Source organism: Lampetra planeri, unplaced genomic scaffold, assembly GCF_965212315.1.
Source record: "Lampetra planeri unplaced genomic scaffold, kcLamPlan1.2.h2 scaffold_1244, whole genome shotgun sequence".
Lineage (NCBI taxonomy): Eukaryota > Metazoa > Chordata > Hyperoartia > Petromyzontiformes > Petromyzontidae > Lampetra > Lampetra planeri.
The window spans coordinates 2,676-26,884 of NW_027613959.1; the positions used below are offsets into that span (position 1 = coordinate 2,676).

At 53.0% G+C, this 24,209-nt stretch overlaps 1 protein-coding gene across 1 annotated transcript; it reads left to right on the forward strand.

Annotated features, from left to right (window-relative positions):
* Nucleotides 1-431: 431 nt before the first annotated feature.
* On the forward strand, nt 432-24,209 carry LOC144738962 (anthrax toxin receptor 1-like; the record flags this gene model as incomplete). The annotated part of the gene is made up of 10 exons (XM_078621958.1): nt 432-509; nt 4,886-4,965; nt 5,057-5,125; nt 6,928-7,008; nt 7,553-7,613; nt 11,563-11,658; nt 17,494-17,563; nt 18,154-18,232; nt 23,912-24,010; nt 24,183-24,209. Coding segments are annotated over exons 1-10 (693 nt in total), but the record flags the coding sequence as incomplete, so codon positions are not given.

The window sequence follows — 24,209 nt, forward strand, 5'->3', positions numbered from 1 at the left end:
CCTTAGGTCCTGTGTATACTCGCTAAGTGTATACGAGTTGTGTTAATAAATAAGTGTGCCTCCGATCCCGTCGTCAAGCCTCCTGAGTACTTACTACACATATGTGTGCGCCACCACGCTCTGCAACTTTGCGTGCGAATGTGCCCCAGTGTTTCATCGTCGTCGTCGTCATCGTCGCACGTCTCTGTATTGGGTTTCTATTCCATCATCACCACCACCACCATCATCACCATCAACATCACCATCATCACCATCAACATCACCAACATCATCAACATCACCATCACCACCATCACCATCACCACCATCACCACACCACCACCATCACCATCACCACCATCACCAACATCATCAACATCACCAACATCACCAACATCATCAACATCACCATCACCAACATCACCATCACCACCCATCACCACCACCCACCATCACCAACATCACCATCACCAACATCACTCTGTTTCTATTCCAGGCCATGGCTCAAATCGACACGGAGAAAAGACGAGGTGAGATGGTGATGGTGGTGATGATGGTGGTGGTGATGGTGGTGATGGTGATGATGGTGATGGTGGTGATGGTGATGATGGTGATGGTGGTGATGTTGGTGATGGTGATGTTGGTGATGGTGGTGATGGTGATGGTGGTGATGGTGATGGTGGTGGTGGTGGTGATGGTGGTGGTGATGGTGGTGATGGTGGTGATGATGGTGATGATGGTGATGATGGTGATGGTGGTGATGGTGATGTTGGTGATGTTGGTGATGGTGATGTTGGTGATGGTGGTGATGGTGATGGTGGTGATGGTGATGGTGGTGGTGGTGGTGATGGTGGTGATGATGGTGATGGTGGTGATGGTGATGTTGGTGATGGTGATGTTGGTGATGGTGGTGATGGTGATGTTGGTGATGGTGATGTTGGTGATGGTGGGTGATGGTGATGGTGGTGATGGTGATGGTGGTGATGGTGGTGATGATGGTGATGATGGTGATGGTCGTGATGGTGGTGGTGATGGTGGTGGTGATGGTGGTGATGGTGGTGATGGTGGTGGTGATGGTGATGATGGTGATGATGGTGATGGTGGTGATGGTGATGTTGGTGATGGTGATGTTGGTGATGGTGGTGATGGTGATGGTGGTGATGGTGATGGTGGTGGTGGTGGTGATGGTGGTGGTGATGGTGGTGATGGTGGTGATGTGGGATGATGGTGATGATGGTGATGGTGGTGATGGTGATGTTGGTGATGGTGATGTTGGTGATGGTGGTGATGGTGATGGTGGTGATGGTGATGGTGGTGGTGGTGGTGATGGTGGTGGTGATGGTGGTGATGGTGGTGATGATGGTGATGATGGTGATGGTCGTGATGGTGGTGGTGATGGTGGTGGTGATGGTGGTGGTGATGGTGGTGATGGTGGTGGTGATGGTGGTGGTGGTGGTGATGGTGGTGGTGATGGTGGTGATGGTGGTGGTGGTGGTGATGGTGGTGGTGATGGTGGTGGTGATGGTGGTGGTGATGGTGGTGATGGTGATGTGGTGATGGTGGTGATGGTGATGGTGGTGATGGTGGTGATGGTGGTGGTGATGGTGGTGATGGTGGTGGTGGGTGGTGATGGTGGTGGGGGTGGGGGGTGATGGTGGTGGTGGTGATGGTGATGGTGGTGATGGTGGTGGTGGTGATGGTGGTGGTGGTGATGGTGGTGGTGGTGGTGGTGATGGTGGTGGTGGTGGTGGTGGTGGTGATGGTGGTGTTGGTGGTGATGGTGGTGGTGGTGATGGTGGTGATGTGGTGGTGATGGTGGTGGTGGTGATGGTGGGGATGGTGGTGATGGTGGTGATGGTGGTGATGTGGTGGTGGTGGGGGTGGTGGTGGTGGGGTGATGGTGGTGTGGGGGTTGGTGGGGTGGTGGTGATGGTGGTGGTGGTGGTGATGGTGGTGATGGTGGTGGGGGGTGGTGGTGGTGTGGTGGTGGTGGTGGTGGTGGGTGGTGGTGGTGGTGGTGGTGTGGGGGTGATGGTGGGTGGTGGTGTGGTGGTGGTGGTGGGTGGTGGTGGTGTGGTGGTGGTGGTGGTGGTGGTGATGGTGGTGGTGGTGGTGTGGTGGTGGTGGTGGTGATGTGGTGGTGGTGGGTGGTGGTGGTGATGGTGGTGGTGTGGTGGTGGTGGTGGTGGGTGGTGTGGGTGGTGGTGGTGGGTGGTGTGGTGGTGGTGGTGAGGGTGGTGTGGTGGTGGTGATGGTGGTGGGTGGTGTGTGGTGGTGTGTGGGTGGTGTGGTGGTGGTGATGGTGGTGATGGTGGTGGTGTGGTGGTGGTGTTGGTGGGTGGTGGTGGTGATGGTGGTGGTGGTGGTGGTGATGATGGTGGTGATGGGGGTGGTGATGATGTGGTGGTGGTGGTGATGGTGATGATGATGGTGATGTTGGTGATGGTGATGGTGGTGGGTGATGGTGGTGGTGGTGATGATGGTGTGATGTGGTGATGATGATGGTGATGATGGTGGTGATGGTGATGATGGTGGTGATGATGTGGTGATGATGATGGTGATGATGGTGGTGGTGGTGTGATGGTGGGTGATGGTGATGGTGGTGATGGTGGTGTGATGATGGTGGTGATGTTGGTGATGGTGGTGATGGTGGTGATGATGATGGTGGTGATGTTGGTGATGGTGGTGATGGTGGTGATGTGATGGTGGTGATGGTGGTGATGGTGGTGATGATGATGTTGGTGATGGTGGTGATGGTGGTGATGATGGTGGTGATGATGATGGTGGTGATGTGATGGTGGTGATGTTGGTGATGGTGGTGATGGTGGTGATGGTGATGGTGGTGATGGTGGTGATGGTGGTGATGATGTGTGGTGATGGGTGGTGGATGGTGGTGATGATGATGGTGGTGATGATGATGTTGGTGGGGTGGTGATGGTGGTGTGGTGGTGTGTGGTGGTGTGGTGGTGATGATGACGGTGGTGATGTTGGTGATGGTGGTGATGATGGTGGGTGATGGTGGTGATGGTGGTGATGATGACGGTGGTGATGTTGGTGATGGTGGTGATGTTGGTGGTGATGGTGGTGTGTTGGTGGTGATGGTGGTGATGGTGTGTGGTGATGGTGATGTGGTGATGGTGGTGATGGTGGTGATGATGGTGGTGATGGTGGTGATGGTGGTGGTGATGGTGGTGTGGTGGTGATGTTGGTGGTGATGTGGTGGTGATGGTGGTGATGGTGGTGATGTTGGTGGTGATGGTGGTGATGTTGGTGGTGATGGTGGTGATGTTGGTGGTGATGGTGGTGTGATGGTGGTGATGGTGGTGATGGTGGTGATGTTGGTGGTGTGTGGTGGTGATGGTGGTGATGGTGGTGATGTTGGTGGTGATGGTGGTGTGTTGGTGGTGATGGTGATGGTGGTGGTGTGGTGTGGTGGTGATGTTGGTGGGTGATGGTGGTGATGTGTGGTGGTGTGTTGGTGATGGTGGTGATGATGATGTGGTGATGGTGGTGATGGTGGTGATGATGATGGTGGTGATGATGATGTTGGTGATGGTGGTGATGGTGGTGATGGTGGTGATGATGGTGGTGATGGTGGTGATGATGACGGTGGTGATGTTGGTGATGGTGGTGATGATGGTGGTGATGGTGGTGATGGTGGTGATGATGACGGTGGTGATGTTGGTGATGGTGGTGATGTTGGTGGTGATGGTGGTGATGTTGGTGGTGGGTGGTGATGGTGGTGATGGTGGTGATGATGATGTTGGTGATGGTGGTGATGGTGGTGATGATGGTGGTGATGGTGGTGATGGTGGTGGTGATGGTGGTGATGGTGGTGTGTTGGTGGTGATGTTGGTGGTGATGGTGGTGATGGTGGTGTGTTGGTGGTGATGGTGGTGTGTTGGTGGTGATGGTGGTGATGTTGGTGGTGATGGTGGTGATGATGGTGGTGATGGTGGTGATGGTGGTGATGTTGGTGGTGATGTTGGTGGTGATGGTGGTGATGGTGGTGATGTTGGTGGTGTGGTGGTGATGTGGGGGTGATGGTGGTGATGTTGGTGGTGATGGTGGTGATGTGGTGGTGGTGGTGGTGATGGTGGTGATGTTGGTGGTGATGTGGTGGTGATGGTGGTGATGGTGGTGATGTTGGTGGTGATGGTGGTGATGTTGGTGGTGATACTACTAATATGTGTGTGTCTGTGTGTGTGAGTGTCTGTGTGTCTGTGTGTGTGTGTCTGTGTGTGTGTGTCTGTGTGTGTGAGTGTCTGTGTGTGTCTGTGTGTGTGTCTGTGTGTGTGTGTGTCTGTGTGTGTGTGTCTGTGTGTGTGTGTCTGTGTGTGTGTGTCTGTGTGTGTGAGTGTCTGTGTGTCTGTGTGTGTGTCTGTGTGTGTGTGTGTTTGTGTGTGTGTGTCTGTGTGTGTCTGTGTGTGTCTGTGTGTGTCTGTGTGTGTGTCTGTCTGTGTGTGTGTGTCTGTGTGTGTGTGTCTGTGTGTGTCTGTGTGTGTGTGTGTCTGTGTGTGTGTGTGTGTGTCTGTGTGTGTGTGTGTGTCTGTGTGTGTGTCTGTGTGTGTGTGTCTGTGTGTGTGTGTGTCTGTGTGTGTGTGTGTTTGTGTGTGTCTGTGTGTGTCTGTGTGTGTGTGTCTGTGTGTGTGTGTCTGTGTGTGTGTCTGTGTGTGTGTGTGTGTCTGTGTCTGTGTGTGTGTCTGTGTGTGTCTGTGTGTGTCTGTGTGTGTGTGTCTGTGTGTCTGTGTGTGTGTGTTTGTGTGTGTCTGTGTGTGTGTCTGTGTGTGTGTCTGTGTGTGTGTGTCTGTGTGTGTATGTCTGTGTGTCTGTGTGTGTGTGTCTGTGTGTGTGTCTGTGTGTCTGTGTGTGTGTGTGTCTGTGTGTGTGTGTCTGTGTGCTACAGGGGAACGAGTCGCGAGTGTGATCATTGCTCTGACGGATGGGGAGCTGTCTCCACAAATCCTCACTCTTGCTGTACACTCGGTACGTAGAGACTCATATGATGGTGATGATGTTGTTGATGTTGATGATGTTGTGTTGATGTTGTTGTTGATGTTGTTGATGTTGATTGCAGGCTAACAGAGCGAGAAAGGAAGGGGCAATGATCTACTGCGTGGGAGTTAAAGACTTCAATGCTACGCAGGTGACAATCACTCACTCAGTCACTCACCCACTCACTCACCAAGTCACTCACTCAGTCACTCACCCAGCCTCTCACCAAGTCACTCACTCAGTCACTCACCCAGCCTCTCACCAAGTCACTCACCCACTCACTCACCCAGCCTCTCACCAAGTCACTCACTCAGTCACTCACCCAGCCTCTCACCAAGTCACTCACCCACTCACTCACCAAGTCACTCACTCAGTCACTCACCCACTCACTCACCAAGTCACTCACCAAGTCACACACTCAGTCACTCACCAAGTCACTCACTCAGTCACTCACCCACTCACTCACCAAGTCACTCACCAAGTCACTCACCAAGTCACTCACTCAGTCACTCACCAAGTCACTCACTCAGTCACTCACCCAGCCTCTCACCAAGTCACTCACCCCACTCACTCACCAAGTCACTCACCCACTCACTCACCAAGTCACTCACTCAGTCACTCACCCAGCCTCTCACCAAGTCACTCACCCACTCACTCACCCACTCACCCACTCACTCATCAAGTCACTCACCAAGTCACTCACCCACTCACTCACCCACTCACTCACCCACTCACTCACCCACTCACCCCACCCACTCACCCACCACCGACCCACTCACCCACCCACCCACTCACCCCCACCCACCCACCCACCCACCACCCACCACCCCCACTCACCACCACCCACTCCACCCACCCACCCACCCACCCACCCACCCCCCCACCCACCCACCCACCCACCCACACCCCCACCCACCCCCACCCACCCACCACCACCCACCCACACCCCCCACCCACCCACCCACCCACCCACCACCCACCCCTCACCCACCCACCCACTCACCCACCCACCCACTCACCCACCCACCCACCACCCCACCCACCCACCACCCACCCACCCCACCACCCACCCACCCACCCACCTCCCCCACTCACCCACCCACCCACCCACCCCACCACCCACTCACCCACCCACCCCCCACCCACCCACCCACCCCCCACCCACCCACTCACCCACCCACCCACTCACCCCACTCACCCACCCACCACCCACTCACCCACCCACCCACCCACCTCACCCACCCACCCACCCACTCACCCACCCACCAACTCACCCACCCCACCCACTCACCCACCCACCCACCCAACCACCCACTCACCCACCCACTCACCCACTCACCCACCCACTCACCCACTCACCCACCCACCCACCCAACCACCCACCCACCCACTCACCCACCCACCCACTCACCCAACCACCCACTCACCCACTCACCCACCCACCCACCCAACCACCCACCCACCCACCCACTCACCCACTCACCCACCCACCCACCCACTCACCCACCCACCCACTCACCCACTCACCCACCCACCCACCCAACCACCCACTCACCCACCCACTCACCCACTCACCCACCCACCCACCCACTCACCCACCCACCCACCCAACCACCCACCCACCCACTCACCCACCCACTCACCCACCCACCCACTCACCCACTCACCCACCCACCCACTCACCCACCCACCCACTCACCCACCCACCCACCCACTCACCCACCCACTCACTCACCCACTCACTCACTCACCCACCCACCCACCCACTCACCACTCACCCACCCACTCACTCACCCACTCACTCACTCACTCACCCACCCACTCACTCACCCACTCACTCACTCACCCACCCACCCACCCACTCACCCACCCACCCACCCACTCACTCACCCACCCACCCACTCACCCCACAGAGTGTGAACTAATCCCCATCTGTCCCATCTGCTCCACCAGCTCGCACGAATCGCGGACAGCAAACGAAACGTGATTCCCGTCAATGGCGGCTTCAAACAACTTCATGGATTCATAGACTCGGTGAGAGACACAGTGACGTCACGCAGAGACACAATGACGTCACGCAGAGACACGGTGACGTCATACACAGAGACAATGACGTCACACAGACTCACCCACCCACAACTACATGGATTCATAGACTCGGTGAGAGACACAGTGACGTCACGCAGAGACACAATGACGTCACGCAGAGACACGGTGACGTCATACACAGAGACAATGACGTCACACAGACTCACCCACAACTACATGGATTCATAGACTCGGTAAGACACAATGACGTCACGCAGAGACACGGTGACGTCATACACAGAGACAATGACGTCACACAGACTCACCCACCCACAACTACATGGATTCATAGACTCTGTAAGAGACACAGTGACGTCACACACAGACACAGTGACGTCACACATAGATGATGATGATACTACTGATGATGATGATGATACTACTGATGATGATGATACTACTGATGATGATGATACTACTGATGATGATGATACTACTGATGATGATGATACTACTGATGATGATGATGATGAAACTATTGTGATTTCAGATCATCAGAAAATCTTGCATTGAGATTTTGTCAGTTGAACCAAACAACGTCTGTGCTGCAGGTAGCCACTCAGCTACCCACTCAGCTACCCACTCACTCAGCTACCCACTCAGCTACCCACTCAGCTACCCACTCAGCTACCCACTCAGCTACCCACTCACTCAGCTACCCACTCAGCTACTCAATCAGCTACCCACTCAGCTACTCACTCAGCTACCCACTCAGCTACTCACTCAGCTACCCACTCAGCTACCCACTCAGCTACCCACTCAGCTACTCACTCACTCAGCTACCCACTCAGCTACCCACTCAGCTACCCACTCACTCAGCTACCCACTCAGCTACTCAATCAGCTACCCACTCAGCTACTCACTCAGCTACCCACTCAGCTACTCACTCAGCTACCCACTCAGCTACCCCCACTCAGCTACCCACTCAGCTACTCACTCACTCAGCTACCCACTCAGCTACCCACTCAGCTACCCACTCAGCTACTCACTCACTCAGCTACCCACTCAGCTACTCAATCAGCTACCCACTCAGCTACTCACTCAGCTACCCACTCAGCTACTCACTCAGCTACCCACTCAGCTACCCACTCAGCTACCCACTCAGCTACTCACTCACTCAGCTACCCACTCAGCTACCCACTCAGCTACCCACTCAGCTACTCACTCACTCAGCTACCCACTCAGCTACCCACTCAGCTACCCACTCACTCAGCTACTCACTCACTCAGCTACCCACTCAGCTACCCACTCAGCTACCCACTCAGCTACTCACTCACTCAGCTACCCACTCAGCTACCCACTCAGCTACTCACTCAGCTACCCACTCAGCTACCCACTCAGCTACCCACTCAGCTACCCACTCACTCAGCTACCCACTCAGCTACCCACTCAGCTACCCACTCACTCAGCTACCCACTCAGCTACTCAGCTACCCACTCAGCTACTCACTCAGCTACCCACTCAGCTACCCACTCAGCTACCCACTCAGCTACTCACTCAGCCACTCACTCACTCAGCTACCCACTCACTCACTCAGCTACACACTCACTCAGCTACCCACTCACTCAGCTACCCACTCAGCTACTCACTCAGCTACTCACTCAGCTACCTACTCACTCACTCAGCTACTCACTCACTCACTCAGCCACTCACTCACTCACTCAGCTACCCACTCAGCTACCTACTCAGCTACTCACTCACTCAGTCACTCACTCACTCAGACACTCACTCAGTCACTCACTCAGCCACTCACTCACTCAGCCACTCACTCACTCAGCCACTCACTCAGTCAGCCACTCACTCACTCAGCTACCCACTCAGCCACTCACTCAGCCACTCACTCACTCAGTCACTCACTCACTCAGCTACTCACTCACTCACTCAGTCAGCCACTCACTCACTCAGTCACTCACTCACTCAGCCACTCATTCACTCAGTCACTCACTCAGTCAGCCACTCACTCACTCAGTCACTCACTCAGTCACTCACTCAGCCACTCACTCACTCAGTCACTCACTCACTCAGCTACTCACTCACTCACTCAGTCAATCACTCAGCTACTCACTCACTCAGCTACTCACTCACTCACTCAGCCACTCACTCAGCTACACACTCAGCTACTCACTCAGCTACCCACTCACTCACTCAGCTACCCACTCAGCTACCCACTCAGCTACTCACTCAGCTACCCACTCACTCACTCAGCTACCCACTCAGCTACACACTCAGCTACTCACTCAGCTACCCACTCACTCACTCAGCTACCCACTCAGCTACCCAGTCAGCTACCCACTCAGCTACTCACTCACTCAGCTACCCACTCAGCTACTCACTCAGCCACTCACTCACTTACCTACTCACTCACCATGTGATTTGCTGTATGTGTTTCTGGGAAGGTGAGTGTGTAGGTGAGTGAGTGTCTGAGTGGCTGAGTGAGTGTCTGAGTGAGTGTCTGAGTGAGTGTCTGAGTGTCTGAGTGTCTGACTGAGTGAGTGAGTCTCTGAGTGAGTCTCTGAGTGAGTATCTGAGTGTCTGAGTGAGTGAGTCTCTGAGTGAGTCTCTGAGTGAGTGTCTGAGTGTCTGAGTGAGTGTCTGAGTGAGTGAGTGTCTGAGTGAGTGTCTGAGTGAGTGTCTGAGTGTCTGACTGAGTGAGTGAGTCTCTGAGTGAGTGTCTGAGTGAGTGTCTGAGTGTCTGAGTGAGTGTCTGAGTGAGTGTCTGAGTGTCTGAGTGAGTGACTGAGTGAGTGAGTCTCTGAGTGAGTGTCTGACTGAGTGAGTCAGTGTCTGAGTGAGTGTCTGAGTGAGTGTCTGAGTGTCTGACTGAGTGAGTGAGTCTCTGAGTGAGTGTCTGAGTGAGTGTCTGAGTGTCTGAGTGAGTGACTGAGTGAGTCTCTGAGTGAGTGTCTGAGTGAGTGTCTGAGTGTCTGAGTGAGTGTCTGAGTGAGTGTCTGACTGAGTGAGTGAGTCTCTGAGTGAGTGTCTGAGTGAGTGCCTGAGTGTCTGAGTGAGTGACTGAGTGAGTGAGTCTCTGAGTGAGTCTCTGAGTGAGTGTCTGAGTGTCTGAGTGTCTGAGTGAGTGACTGAGTGAGTGAGTCTCTGAGTGAGTCTCTGAGTGAGTGTCTGAGTGTCTGAGTGAGTGTCTGAGTGAGTGTCTGACTGAGTGAGTCTCTGAGTGAGTGTCTGAGTGAGTGTCTGAGTGTCTGAGTGAGTGACTGAGTGAGTGAGTCTCTGAGTGAGTGTCTGAGTGTCTGAGTGAGTGTCTGAGTGTCTGACTGAGTGAGTGAGTCTCTGAGTGAGTGTCTGAGTGAGTGTCTGAGTGTCTGAGTGAGTGACTGAGTCTCTGAGTGAGTCTCTGAGTGAGTGTCTGAGTGTCTGAGTGAGTGTCTGAGTGAGTGTCTGAGTGTCTGACTGAGTGAGTGAGTCTCTGAGTGAGTGACTGAGTGAGTCTCTGAGTGAGTGTCTGAGTGAGTGTCTGAGTGTCTGAGTGAGTGTCTGAGTGAGTGTCTGACTGAGTGAGTGAGTCTCTGAGTGAGTGTCTGAGTGAGTGTCTGAGTGTCTGAGTGAGTGACTGAGTGAGTGAGTCTTTGAGTGAGTCTCTGAGTGAGTGTCTGAGTGAGTGTCTGACTGAGTGAGTGAGTCTCTGAGTGTCTGACTGAGTGAGTGAGTCTCTGAGTGAGTGTCTGAGTGAGTGTCTGAGTGTCTGAGTGAGTGACTGAGTCTCTGAGTGAGTCTCTGAGTGAGTGTCTGAGTGTCTGAGTGAGTGTCTGAGTGAGTGTCTGAGTGTCTGACTGAGTGAGTGAGTCTCTGAGTGAGTGACTGAGTGAGTCTCTGAGTGAGTGTCTGAGTGAGTGTCTGAGTGTCTGAGTGAGTGTCTGAGTGAGTGTCTGACTGAGTGAGTGAGTCTCTGAGTGAGTGTCTGAGTGAGTGTCTGAGTGTCTGAGTGAGTGACTGAGTGAGTCTCTGAGTGAGTCTCTGAGTGAGTGTCTGAGTGTCTGAGTGAGTGTCTGAGTGAGTGTCTGACTGAGTGAGTGAGTCTCTGAGTGTCTGACTGAGTGAGTGAGTCTCTGAGTGAGTGTCTGAGTGAGTGTCTGAGTGTCTGAGTGAGTGACTGAGTCTCTGAGTGAGTCTCTGAGTGAGTGTCTGAGTGTCTGAGTGAGTGTCTGAGTGAGTGTCTGAGTGTCTGAGTGTCTGACTGAGTGAGTGAGTCTCTGAGTGAGTGACTGAGTGAGTCTCTGAGTGAGTCTCTGAGTGAGTGCCTGAGAGAGTGTCTGAGTGACTGACTGAGTGACTGACTGAGTGACTGACTGACTAACTGACTGACTAACTGACTGACTAACTGACTGAGTGACTAACTGACTGAGTGAGTCATTGACTAACTTACTGACTGAGTGATTGACTGAGTGACTAACTAACTGACTGAGTGACTGAGTGAGTGACTGGGTGAATGACTGACTGACTGACTGAGTGACTGACTGACTAACTGACTGAGTGACGTTTCAGGCGCTTTTGATGTCGTCGTGAGAGGCACCGGATTTGGAGCAAAGAATCCCAACCAAGTTCTGTGCAGCTTCAAGGCCAACGGGACCACGACGCTCAGTGAGAGATCAGCTACCCACTCAGCTACCCACTCAGCTACCCACTCAGCTACCCACTCAGCTACCCGCTCAGCCACTCACTCAGCTACCCACTCACTCAGCTAGTCACTCAGCCACTCACTCAGCTACCCACTCACTCAGCTAGTCACTCAGCTACCCACTCAGCTACTCACTCAGCTACTCACTCAGCTACCCACTCAGCTACCCACTCAGCTACTCACTCAGCTACCCACTTAGCTACTCACTCAGCTACCCACTCAGCTACCCACTCAGTTACTCACTCAGCTACCCACTCAGCTACCCACTCAGCTACCCACTCAGCTACCCACTCAGCTACTCACTCAGCTACTCACTCAGCTACCCACTCAGCTACTCACTCAGCTACCCACTCAGCTACCCACTCAGCTACTCACTCAGCTACCCACTCAGCTACCCACTCAGCTACCCACTCAGCTACCCACTCAGCTACTCACTCAGCTACTCACTCAGCTACCCACTCAGCTACTCACTCACTCAGCTACCCACTCAGCTACCCACTCAGCTACCCACTCAGCTACCCACTCAGCTACCCACTCAGCTACCCACTCAGCTACCCACTCAGCTACTCACTCAGCTACCCACTCAGCTACCCACTCAGCTACCCACTCAGCTACCCACTCAGCTACCCACTCAGCTACTCACTCAGCTACCCACTCAGCTACCCACTCAGCTACCCACTCAGCTACCCACTCAGCTACCCACTCAGCTACTCACTCAGCTACCCACTCAGCTACTCACTCAGCTACCCACTCAGCTACCCACTCAGCTACTCACTCAGCTACCCACTCAGCTACTCACTCAGCTACCCACTCAGCTACTCACTCAGCTACCCACTCAGCTACCCACTCAGCTACTCACTCAGCTACCCACTCAGCTACTCACTCAGCTACCCACTCAGCTACTCACTCAGCCACTCACTCAGCTACCCACTCAGCTACCCACTCAGCCACTCACTCAGCTACCCACTCAGCTACTCACTCAGCTACTCACTCAGCTACTCACTCAGCTACTCACTCACTCAGCTACCCACTCAGCTACCCACTCAGCTACCCACTCAGCTACCCACTCAGCTACTCACTCAGCTACCCACTCAGCTACTCACTCAGCTACTCACTCAGCTACCCACTCAGCTACCCACTCAGCTACCCACTCAGCTCCCCACTCAGCTACTCACTCAGCTACCCACTCAGCTACCCACTCAGCTACTCACTCAGCTACCCACTCAGCTACCCACTCAGCTACCTGCTCAGCTACTCGCTCAGCTACCCGCTCAGCTACCCACTCAGCTACCCGCTCAGCTACCCACTCAGCTACCCACTCACCTACCCACTCACTCAGCTACCCACTCAGCTAACCACTCAGCTACTCACTCAGCTACCCACTCAGCTACCCACTCAGCTACCCACTCAGCTACCCACTCAGCTACCCACTCAGCTACCCACTCAGCTACTCACTCAGCTACCCACTCAGCTACCCACTCAGCCACTCACTCAGCTACTCACTCAGCTACTCACTCAGCTACCCACTCAGCTACCCACTCAGCTACTCACTCAGCTACTCACTCAGCCACCCACTCAGCTACCCACTCAGCTACCCACTCAGCCACTCACTCAGCTACCCACTCACTCAGCTAGTCACTCACTCAGATACCCACTCACTCAGCTACCCACTCAGCTACTCACTCAGCTACCCACTCAGCCACTCACTCAGCTACCCACTCAGCTACTCACTCAGCCACTCACTCAGCTACTCACTCAGCTACCCACTCAGCTACCCACTCAGCTACCCACTCAGCTACCCACTCAGCTACCCACTCAGCTGCCCACTCACTCAGCTACCCACTCACTCAGCTACCCACTCAGCTACCCACTCAGCCACCCACTCAGCTACCCACTCAGCTACTCACTCAGCTACTCACTCAGCTACCCACTCAGCTACTCACTCAGCTACTCACTCAGCCACTCACTCAGCTACCCACTCAGCTACCCACTCAGCTACTCACTCAGCTACTCACTCAGCTACCCACTCAGCCACTCACTCAGCTACCCACTCAGCCACTCACTCAGCTACCCACTCAGCTACTCACTCAGCCACTCACTCAGCTACTCACTCAGCTAACCACTCAGCTACCCACTCAGCTACTCACTCAGCTACCCACTCAGCTACTCACTCAGCTACCCACTCAGCTACCCACTCAGCTGCCCACTCACTCAGCTACCCACTCACTCAGCTACCCACTCAGCTACCCACTCAGCCACCCACTCAGCTACCCACTCAGCTACTCACTCAGCTACTCACTCAGCTACCCACTCAGCTACTCACTCAGCTACCCACTCAGCTACCCACTCACCTACCCACTCACCTACCCACTCACTCAGCTACCCACTCAGCTAACCACTCAGCTACTCACTCAGCTACTCACTCAGCCACTCACTCAGCTACCCACTCAGCTACCCACTCAGCTACTCACTCAGCTACTCACTCAGCTTCTCACTCAGCTACCCACTCAGCCACTCACTCAGCTACCCACTCAGCCACTCACTCAGCTACCCACTCAGCTACTCACTCAGCCACTCACTCAGCTACTCACTCAGCTAACCACTCAGCTACCCACTCAGCTACCCACTCAGCTACCCACTCACCCACTCACTCACCCACTCACCCACTCACCTACTCACTGTGTCTCTGTGTGTGTCTCTGTGTCTCTGTGTCTGTGTCTCTGTGTCTCTGTGTGTGTCTCTGTGTCTCTGTGTCTCTGTGTCTGTGTCTCTGTGTCTCTGTGTGTGTCTCTGTGTCTGTGTCTCTGTGTCTGTGTCTCTGTGTCTCTGTGTGTGTCTCTGTGTCTCTGTGTCTCTGTGTCTCTGTGTGTGTCTCTGTGTCTGTGTCTCTGTGTCTCTGTGTCTGTGTCTCTGTGTCTCTGTGTGTGTCTCTGTGTCTCTGTGTCTGTGTCTCTGTGTCTGTGTCTCTGTGTCTCTGTGTCTGTGTCTCTGTGTCTCTGTGTCTGTGTCTCTGTGTCTCTGTGTGTGTCTCTGTGTCTCTGTGTCTGTGTCTCTGTGTCTGTCTCTGTGTCTCTGTGTCTCTGTGTGTGTCTCTGTGTCTCTGTGTCTGTGTCTCTGTCTCTGTGTCTCTGTGTCTGTGTCTCTGTGTCTCTGTGTCTGTGTCTCTGTGTCTCTGTGTGTGTCTCTGTGTCTCTGTGTCTGTGTCTCTGTGTCTGTGTCTCTGTGTCTCTGTGTCTGTGTCTCTGTGTCTCTGTGTGTGTCTCTGTGTCTCTGTGTCTGTGTCTCTGTGTCTCTGTGTCTCTGTGTCTGTGTCTCTGTGTCTCTGTGTGTGTCTCTGTGTCTCTGTGTCTCTGTGTGTGTTTCTGTGTCTCTGTGTCTGTGTCTCTGTGTGTGTCTCTGTGTCTGTGTCTCTGTGTCTCTGTCTGTGTCTCTGTGTCTCTGTGTCTGTGTCTGTGTCTCTGTGTCTGTGTCTCTGTGTCTCTGTGTGTGTCTCTGTGTCTCTGTGTCTGTGTCTCTGTGTCTCTGTGTGTGTCTCTGTGTCTCTGTGTGTGTCTCTGTGTCTCTGTGTGTGTCTCTGTGTCTCTGTGTGTGTCTCTGTGTCTGTGTCTCTGTGTCTCTGTGTGTGTCTCTGTGTCTCTGTGTGTGTCTCTGTGTCTGTGTCTCTGTGTGTGTCTCTGTGTCTCTGTGTGTGTCTCTGTGTCTGTGTCTCTGTGTCTCTGTGTGTGTCTCTGTGTCTGTGTCTCTGTGTCTGTGTCTCTGTGTCTGTGTCTCTGTGTCTGTGTCTCTGTGTCTGTGTCTGTGTGTGTGTCTCTGTGTCTCTGTGTGTGTCTCTGTGTCTGTGTCTCTGTGTCTGTGTCTCTGTGTCTGTGTCTCTGTGTCTCTGTGTCTGTGTCTGTGTGTGTGTCTCTGTGTCTCTGTGTGTGTCTCTGTGTCTCTGTGTCTGTGTGTGTCTCTGTGTCTCTGTGTGTGTCTCTGTGTCTGTGTCTCTGTGTCTCTGTGTGTGTGTCTCTGTGTCTGTGTCTCTGTGTCTCTGTGTCTGTGTCTCTGTGTCTCTGTCTGTGTCTGTGTGTGTCTCTGTGTCTCTGTGTCTCTGTGTCTGTGTCTCTGTGTCTCTGTGTGTGTGTCTCTGTGTCTCTGTGTCTGTGTCTCTGTGTCTCTGTGTGTGTCTCTGTGTGTGTCTCTGTGTCTCTGTGTGTGTGTCTCTGTGTCTCTGTGTGTGTCTCTGTGTCTCTGTGTGTGTCTCTGTGTCTGTGTCTCTGTGTGTGTCTCTGTGTCTCTGTGTGTGTCTCTGTGTCTGTGTCTCTGTGTCTCTGTGTGTGTCTCTGTGTCTGTGTCTCTGTGTCTGTGTCTCTGTGTCTGTGTCTCTGTGTCTGTGTCTCTGTGTCTCTGTGTCTGTGTCTGTGTGTGTGTCTCTGTGTCTCTGTGTGTGTCTCTGTGTCTGTGTCTCTGTGTCTGTGTCTCTGTGTCTGTGTCTCTGTGTCTCTGTGTCTGTGTCTGTGTGTGTGTCTCTGTGTCTCTGTGTCTCTGTGTGTGTCTCTGTGTCTCTGTGTCTGTGTGTGTCTCTGTGTCTCTGTGTGTGTCTCTGTGTCTGTGTCTCTGTGTCTCTGTGTGTGTGTCTCTGTGTCTGTGTCTCTGTGTCTCTGTGTCTGTGTCTCTGTGTCTCTGTCTGTGTCTGTGTGTGTCTCTGTGTCTCTGTGTCTCTGTGTCTGTGTCTCTGTGTCTCTGTGTGTGTGTCTCTGTGTCTCTGTGTCTGTGTCTCTGTGTCTCTGTGTGTGTCTCTGTGTGTGTCTCTGTGTCTCTGTGTGTGTGTCTCTGTGTCTCTGTGTGTGTCTCTGTGTCTGTGTCTCTGTGTCTGTGTCTCTGTGTCTGTGTCTCTGTGTCTCTGTGTCTGTGTCTGTGTGTGTGTCTCTGTGTCTCTGTGTCTCTGTGTGTGTCTCTGTGTCTCTGTGTCTGTGTGTGTCTCTGTGTCTCTGTGTGTGTCTCTGTGTCTGTGTCTCTGTGTCTCTGTGTGTGTGTCTCTGTGTCTGTGTCTCTGTGTCTGTGTCTGTGTCTCTGTGTCTCTGTGTGTGTCTCTGTGTCTGTGTCTCTGTGTCTCTGTGTGTGTCTCTGTGTCTCTGTGTCTGTGTGTCTGTGTCTGTGTCTCTGTGTCTCTGTGTGTGTCTCTGTGTTTCTGTGTCTGTGTCTCTGTGTCTGTGTCTCTGTGTGTGTGTCTCTGTGTCTCTGTGTGTGTCTCTGTGTCTCTGTGTCTGTGTCTCTGTGTCTCTGTGTCTGTGTGTGTGTCTGTGTCTCTGTGTCTCTGTGTCTGTGTGTGTGTCTCTGTGTCTGTGTCTCTGTGTCTCTGTGTCTGTGTCTCTGTGTCTCTGTGTCTGTGTGTCTCTGTGTCTCTGTGTCTGTGTGTGTGTCTCTGTGTCTGTGTCTCTGTGTCTCTGTGTGTGTCTCTGTGTCTCTGTGTCTCTGTGTCTCTGTGTCTGTGTGTGTGTCTCTGTGTCTCTGTGTGTGTGTCTCTGTGTCTCTGTGTCTGTGTGTGTGTCTCTGTGTCTCTGTGTCTCTCTGTGTCTGTGTCTCTGTGTCTCTGTGTCTCTGTGTGTGTGTCTCTGTGTCTCTGTGTCTCTGTGTCTCTGTGTCTGTGTGTGTGTCTCTGTGTCTCTGTGTCTCTGTGTCTGTGTCTCTGTGTGTGTGTCTCTGTGTCTGTGTCTCTCTGTGTCTGTGTCTCTGTGTCTCTGTGTCTCTGTGTCTCTGTGTGTGTCTCTGTCTGTGTCTCTGTGTCTCTGTGTCTGTGTCTCTGTGTCTCTCTACAGCGGTGAAGCCACTGGAGGTCTACGACCAGCACCTGCTGTGCGCCGCTCCCGTCCTACAGAGCGTGGGAGAGTCAGTGACACAAACTCATCATCATCATCATCAGCAGTAGTATCATCATCATCATCAGTAGTATCATCATCATCATCAGTAGTATCATCATCATCATTAGTAGTATCATCATCATCATTAGTAGTATCATCATCATCATCAGTAGTATCATCATCATCATCAGTAGTATCATCATCATCATCAGTAGTATCATCATCATCATCAGTAGTAGTATCATCATCATCATCATCAGTAGTAGTATCATCATCATCATCAGTAGTATCATCATCATCATCATCAGAAGTATCATCATCATCATCAGTAGTATCATCATCATCATCATCAGTAGTAGTATCATCATCATCATCAGTAGTAGTATCATCATCATCATCAGTAGTATCATCATCATCATCTATGTGTATCTGTGTGTGTCTGTGTGTCTCTGTGTGTGTCTCTGTGTGTGTCTGTGTGTGTCTATGTGTCTATGTGTCTCTGTGTGTCTGTGTGTCTCTGTGTGTGTCTATGTGTCTCTGTGTGTCTGTGTCTCTCTGTGTGTGTCTGTGTCTCTCTGTGTGTGTCTGTGTGTGTCTCTGTGTGTCTATGATTTCCAGGTCAGTGACAGTGCAGGTCTCCATGAATGCCGGAGTGAGCTTCATCACCAGTAGCGTCACCATCACCTCCTCACAGTGTGTGAGTGTCTACGTTCTGGCATCCTGTAGTTGTAGTGGTGGTGGTGGTGATGGTGATGGTGGTGGTGGTGGTGGTGATGGTGGTGGTGATGGTGGTGATGATGGTGGTGGTGGTGGTGATGATGGTGGTGATGGTGGTGATGGTGGTGGTGATGGTGGTGATGATGGTGGTGGTGGTGGTGGTGATGGTGGTGGTGATGGTGGTGATGGTGGTGGTGGTGGTGATGGTGGTGATGGTGGTGATGGTGATGATGGTGGTGGTGGTGGTGATGGTGGTGGTGATGGTGGTGATGATGGTGGTGGTGGTGGTGATGGTGGTGGTGGTGATGGTGGTGGTGGTGATGGTGGTGGTGGTGATGGTGGTGGTGATGGTGGTGGTGGTGGTGATGGTGGTGATGGTGATGATGGTGGTGGTGGTGGTGATGGTGGTGGTGATGGTGGTGATGATGGTGGTGGTGGTGGTGGTGATGGTGGTGGTGGTGATGGTGGTGGTGATGGTGGTGGTGGTGGTGATGGTGGTGATGGTGATGATGGTGGTGGTGGTGGTGGTGGTGATGGTGGTGGTGATGGTGGTGGTGGTGATGGTGGTGGTGGTGGTGGTGATGGTGGTGGTGATGATGGTGGTGGTGGTGATGGTGGTGGTGGTGATGGTGGTGGTGGTGATGGTGATGGTGGTGATGGTGGTGGTGGTCATGGTGGTGGTGATGATGGTGGTGGTGGTGGTGGTGATGGTGGTGATGGTGGTGGTGGTCATGGTGGTGGTGATGATGGTGGTGGTGATGGTGGTGATGGTGGTGGTGGTGATGGTGGTAGTGATGGTGGTAGTGATGGTGGTGATGGTGGTGGTGATGGTGGTGATGGTGGTGATGGTGGTGGTGGTGATGGTGATGGTGGTGATGGTGGTGGTGGTGATGGTGGTAGTGATGGTGGTAGTGATGGTGGTGATGGTGGTGGTGCTGGTGGTGATGGTGGTGATGGTGGTGGTGATGGTGGTGGTGGTGGTGATGGTGGTGATGGTGGTGATGGTGGTGGTGGTGATGGTGGTGGTGGTGGTGATGGTGATGGTGGTGGTGATGGTGATGGTGGTGGTGGTGGTGATGGTGGTGGTGGTGGTGATGGTGATGGTGGTGGTGATGGTGATGGTGGTGGTGGTGATGGTGATGGTGGTGATGGTGGTGGTGGTCATGGTGGTGGTGATGATGGTGGTGGTGGTGGTGGTGATGGTGGTGATGGTGATGGTGGTGATGGTGGTGGTGGTGATGGTGGTAGTGATGGTGGTAGTGATGGTGGTGATGGTGGTGGTGATGGTGGTGATGGTGGTGATGGTGGTGATGGTGGTGGTGATGGTGGTGGTGGTGGTGATGGTGATGGTGGTGATGGTGGTGGTGGTGATGGTGGTAGTGATGGTGGTAGTGATGGTGGTGATGGTGGTGGTGATGGTGGTGGTGATGCTGGTGATGGTGGTGGTGGTGATGGTGGTGATGGTGGTGGTGATGGTGGTGGTGGTGGTGGTGATGGTGGTGGTGATGGTGGTGATGGTGGTGATGGTGGTGGTGATGGTGTGGTGATGGTGTGGTGGTGGTGGATGGTGATGGTGGTGGTGATGGTGATGGTGGTGGTGATGGTGGTGATGGTGGTGATGGTGATGGTGGTGGATGGTGGTGGTGGTGGTGGTGATGGTGATGGTGGTGGTGATGGTGATGGTGGTGGTGATGGTGATGGTGTGTGGTGGTGGTATGGTGGTGGTGGTGGTGGTTGATGGTGGTGGTGGTTGATGGTGGTGTAGGTGGTGATGGTGGTGGTGGTTGGTGGTGGTGATGGTGGTGGTGTATGGTGGTGGTGGTGGTGATGGTTGGTGGTGATGGTGGTGGTGGTGGTGTAGGTGGTGATGGTGGTGGTGATGGTGGTGGTGGTGGATGGTGGTGTAGGTGGTGATGGTGGTGGTGGTGGTGGTGATGGTGGTGATGGTGGTGGTGGTGATGGTGGTGGTGATGGTGGTGGTGGTGATGGTGGTGTGGTGATGGTGATGGTGGTGGTGATGGTGGTGATGGTGGTGATGGTGGTGGTGGTGGTGATGGTGGTGATGGTGGTGGTGATGGTGGTGTGGTGGTGGTGATGGTGGTGGTGATGGTGGTGATGGTGTATGGTGGTGTGGTGATGGTTGGTGGTGGTGGTGGTGAGTGGTGGTGGTGGTGATGGTGGTGATGGTGGTGATGGTGGTGGTTGGTGATGGTGGTGATGGTGGTGGTGGTGATGTGGTGGTATGGTGGTGGTGGTGATGGTGGTGAGGTGGTGGTGGTGGTGATGGTGGTGGTGGTGATGGTGGTGGTGATGGTGGTGATGGTGGTGATGGTGGTGGTGGTGATGGTGATGGTGTGGTGGTGGTGTGGTGGTGTGGTGATGGTGGTGGTGATGGTGGTGGTGTGGTGATGGTGGTGGTGATGGTGTGGTGGTGATGGTGGTGATGGTGATGATGGTGGTGTGTGGTGGTGATGGTGATGGTGGTGGTGGTGAGGTGGTGGGTGATGGTGGTGGTGGTGATGGTGGTGGTGATGGTGGTGGTGATGGTGGTGGTGGTGGTGGTGATGGTGGTGATGGTGGTGGTGGTGATGGTGATGGTGGTGGGTGGTGATGGTGGTGGTGGTGATGGTGGTGGTGGTGATGTGGTGGATGGTGGTGGGTGATGGTGGTGGTGGTGGTGTGATGGTGGTGATGGTGGTGGTGATGGTGATGGTGGTGGGGTGGGTGTGGTGGGGGTGGTGTGGTGATGGTGGTGGTGTGGGGGTGGTGATGGTGGTGGTGGTGGTGGTATGGTGGTGGTGGTTGATGGTGATTGGTGGTGAGGTGGTGTGGTGATGGGTGGTGGGGGTGGGGGTGGTGAGGTGGTGGTGGGTGGTGGTGGGTGGTGGTGGTGGTGGTGATGGTGGTGATGGTGGTGTTGGGGGTGGTGATGGTGATGGTGGTGAGGGTGGTGGTGGGGTGGTGATGGAGGTGGTGGTGGTGGTGGTGGTGATTGGTGGTGGGGGTGGTGATGGTGGTGGTGGTGGGGGTGGGGGTGGTGATGGTGGTGGTGGTGGGGGTTGGGGGGTGGTGATGGTGGTGGTGGTGGGGGTGGTGGTGGTGGTGATGGTGGTGATGGTGGTGGTGATGGTGGTGGTGTTGGTGGTGAGGTGGTGGTGGGGGTGGTGGTGATGGTGGTGGTGGTGGTGATGGTGGTGGGGGTGGTGATGGTGGTGGTGGTGGGGGTGGGGGTGGTGATGGTGGTGGTGGTGGGGGTGGTGGTGGTGGTGGTGGTGATGGTGGTGATGGTGGTGGTGATGGTGGTGGTGGTGGTGGTGATGGTGGTGATGGTGGTGATGATGACATAGTTGTTGATGTTGATGTTGTACAGGCTGATGGCCCCACGCTGGCTCTGCTACTGTAGTTGTTGATGATGATGATGATGTAGTTGTTGTTGTAGTAGATGTAGTAGTAGATGTTGATGTTGTTGTTGATGATGTTGTTGATGTTGTTGATGTTGATGATGATGATGTTGTTGATGTTGATGATGTCACCAGGCTGATGGCCCCACGCTGGCTCTGCTGCTGCCGCTTCTCGTCTCGTTGTTAGTAGTGATGATGATGATGTAGATGATGATGTTGTTGATGTTGATGATGTTGATGATGATGTTGTTGATGTTGATGATGTTGATGATGATGTTGTTGATGTTGTTGATGTTGATGATGTCACCAGGCTGATGGGCCCACGCTGGCTCTGCTGCTGCCGCTTCTCGTCTTGTTGTTAGTAGTGATGATGATGATGTAGATGATGATGTTGATGATGTTGATGTTGTTGATGATGTCACCAGGCTGATGGCCCCACGCTGGCTCTGCTGCTGCCGCTTCTCGTCTCGTTGTTAGTAGTGATGATGATGATGTAGATGATGATGTTGTTGATGTTGATGATGTTGATGATGATGTTGTTGATGTTGATGATGATGTAGATGATGATGTTGATGATGTTGATGTTGTTGATGATGTCACCAGGCTGATGGGCCCACGTTGGCTCTGCTGCTGCCGCTTCTCGTCTTGTTGTTAGTAGTGATGATGATGATGATGTAGCAGATGATGATGTTGTTGATGTTGATGTTGTTGATGATGATGTTGTTGATGTTGATGATGATGTAGATGATGATGTTGATGATGTTGATGTTGTTGATGATGATGTTGTTGATGTTGATGATGATGTAGATGATGATGTTGATGATGTTGATGATGTCACCAGGCTGATGGCCCCACGCTGGCTCTGCTGCTGCCGCTTCTCGTCTCGTTGTTAGTAGTGATGATGATGATGTAGATGATGATGTTGTTGATGTTGATGATGTTGATGATGATGTTGTTGATGTTGATGATGATGTAGATGATGATGTTGATGATGTTGATGTTGTTGATGATGTTGATGATGTCACCAGGCTGATGGGCCCACGTTGGCTCTGCTGCTGCCGCTTCTCGTCTTGTTGTTAGTAGTGATGATGATGATGTAGATGATGTTGATGATGATGATGATGATGTAGATGATGATGTTGATGATGTTGATGATGTCACCAGGCTGATGGCCCCACGCTGGCTCTGCTGCTGCCGCTTCTCGTCTCGTTGTTAGTAGTGATGATGATGATGTAGATGATGATGTTGTTGATGTTGATGATGTTGATGATGATGTTGTTGATGTTGATGATGTTGATGATGATGTTGTTGATGTTGTTGATGTTGATGATGTCACCAGGCTGATGGGCCCACGCTGGCTCTGCTGCTGCCGCTTCTCGTCTCGTTGTTAGTAGTGATGATGATGATGTAGATGATGATGTTGATGATGTTGATGTTGTTGATGATGTCACCAGGCTGATGGCCCCACGCTGGCTCTGCTGCTGCCGCTTCTCGTCTCGTTGTTAGTAGTGATGATGATGATGTAGATGATGATGTTGTTGATGTTGATGATGTTGATGATGATGTTGTTGATGTTGATGATGATGTAGATGATGATGTTGATGATGTTGATGTTGTTGATGATGTAGATGATGATGTTGATGATGTTGATGTTGTTGATGATGTCACCAGGCTGATGGCCCCACGTTGGCTCTGCTGCTGCCGCTTCTCGTCTCGTTGTTAGTAGTGATGATGATGATGTAGATGATGATGTTGATGATGTTGATGTTGTTGATGATGTCACCAGGCTGATGGCCCCACGCTGGCTCTGCTGCTGCCGCTTCTCGTCTCGTTGTTAGTAGTGATGATGATGATGATGTTGTTGATGTTGATGATGATGTAGATGATGATGATGATGTTGTTGATGTTGATGATGATGTAGATGATGATGTTGATGATGTTGATGTTGTTGATGATGTCACCAGGCTGATGGCCCCACGTTGGCTCTGCTGCTGCCGCTTCTCGTCTCGTTGTTAGTAGTGATGATGATGATGTAGATGATGATGTTGATGATGTTGATGTTGTTGATGATGTCACCAGGCTGATGGCCCCACGCTGGCTCTGCTGCTGCCGCTTCTCGTCTCGTTGTTAGTAGTGATGATGATGATGTAGATGATGATGTTGTTGATGTTGATGATGTTGATGATGATGTTGTTGATGTTGATGATGATGTAGATGATGATGTTGATGATGTTGATGTTGTTGATGATGTCCACCAGGCTGATGGCCCCACGTTGGCTCTGCTGCTGCCGCTTCTCGTCTCGTTGTTCGTCGCCCTCCTGCTGCTCTGGTGGCTCTGGCCGCTCTGCTGCACCCTGGTACTGTACACGCACTGTACGTGCACTGTACACGCGATGTACACGCACTGTACAGGTACCGTACATACACTGTACACGCACGGTACAGTCATCGTGCATGCACTGTACACGCACTGTACACGCACTGTATGCACTGTATGCACTGTATGCTGACTGCTGTTTGTATTTTCAGATCATTAAAGATCCCTTGGTGGACGAG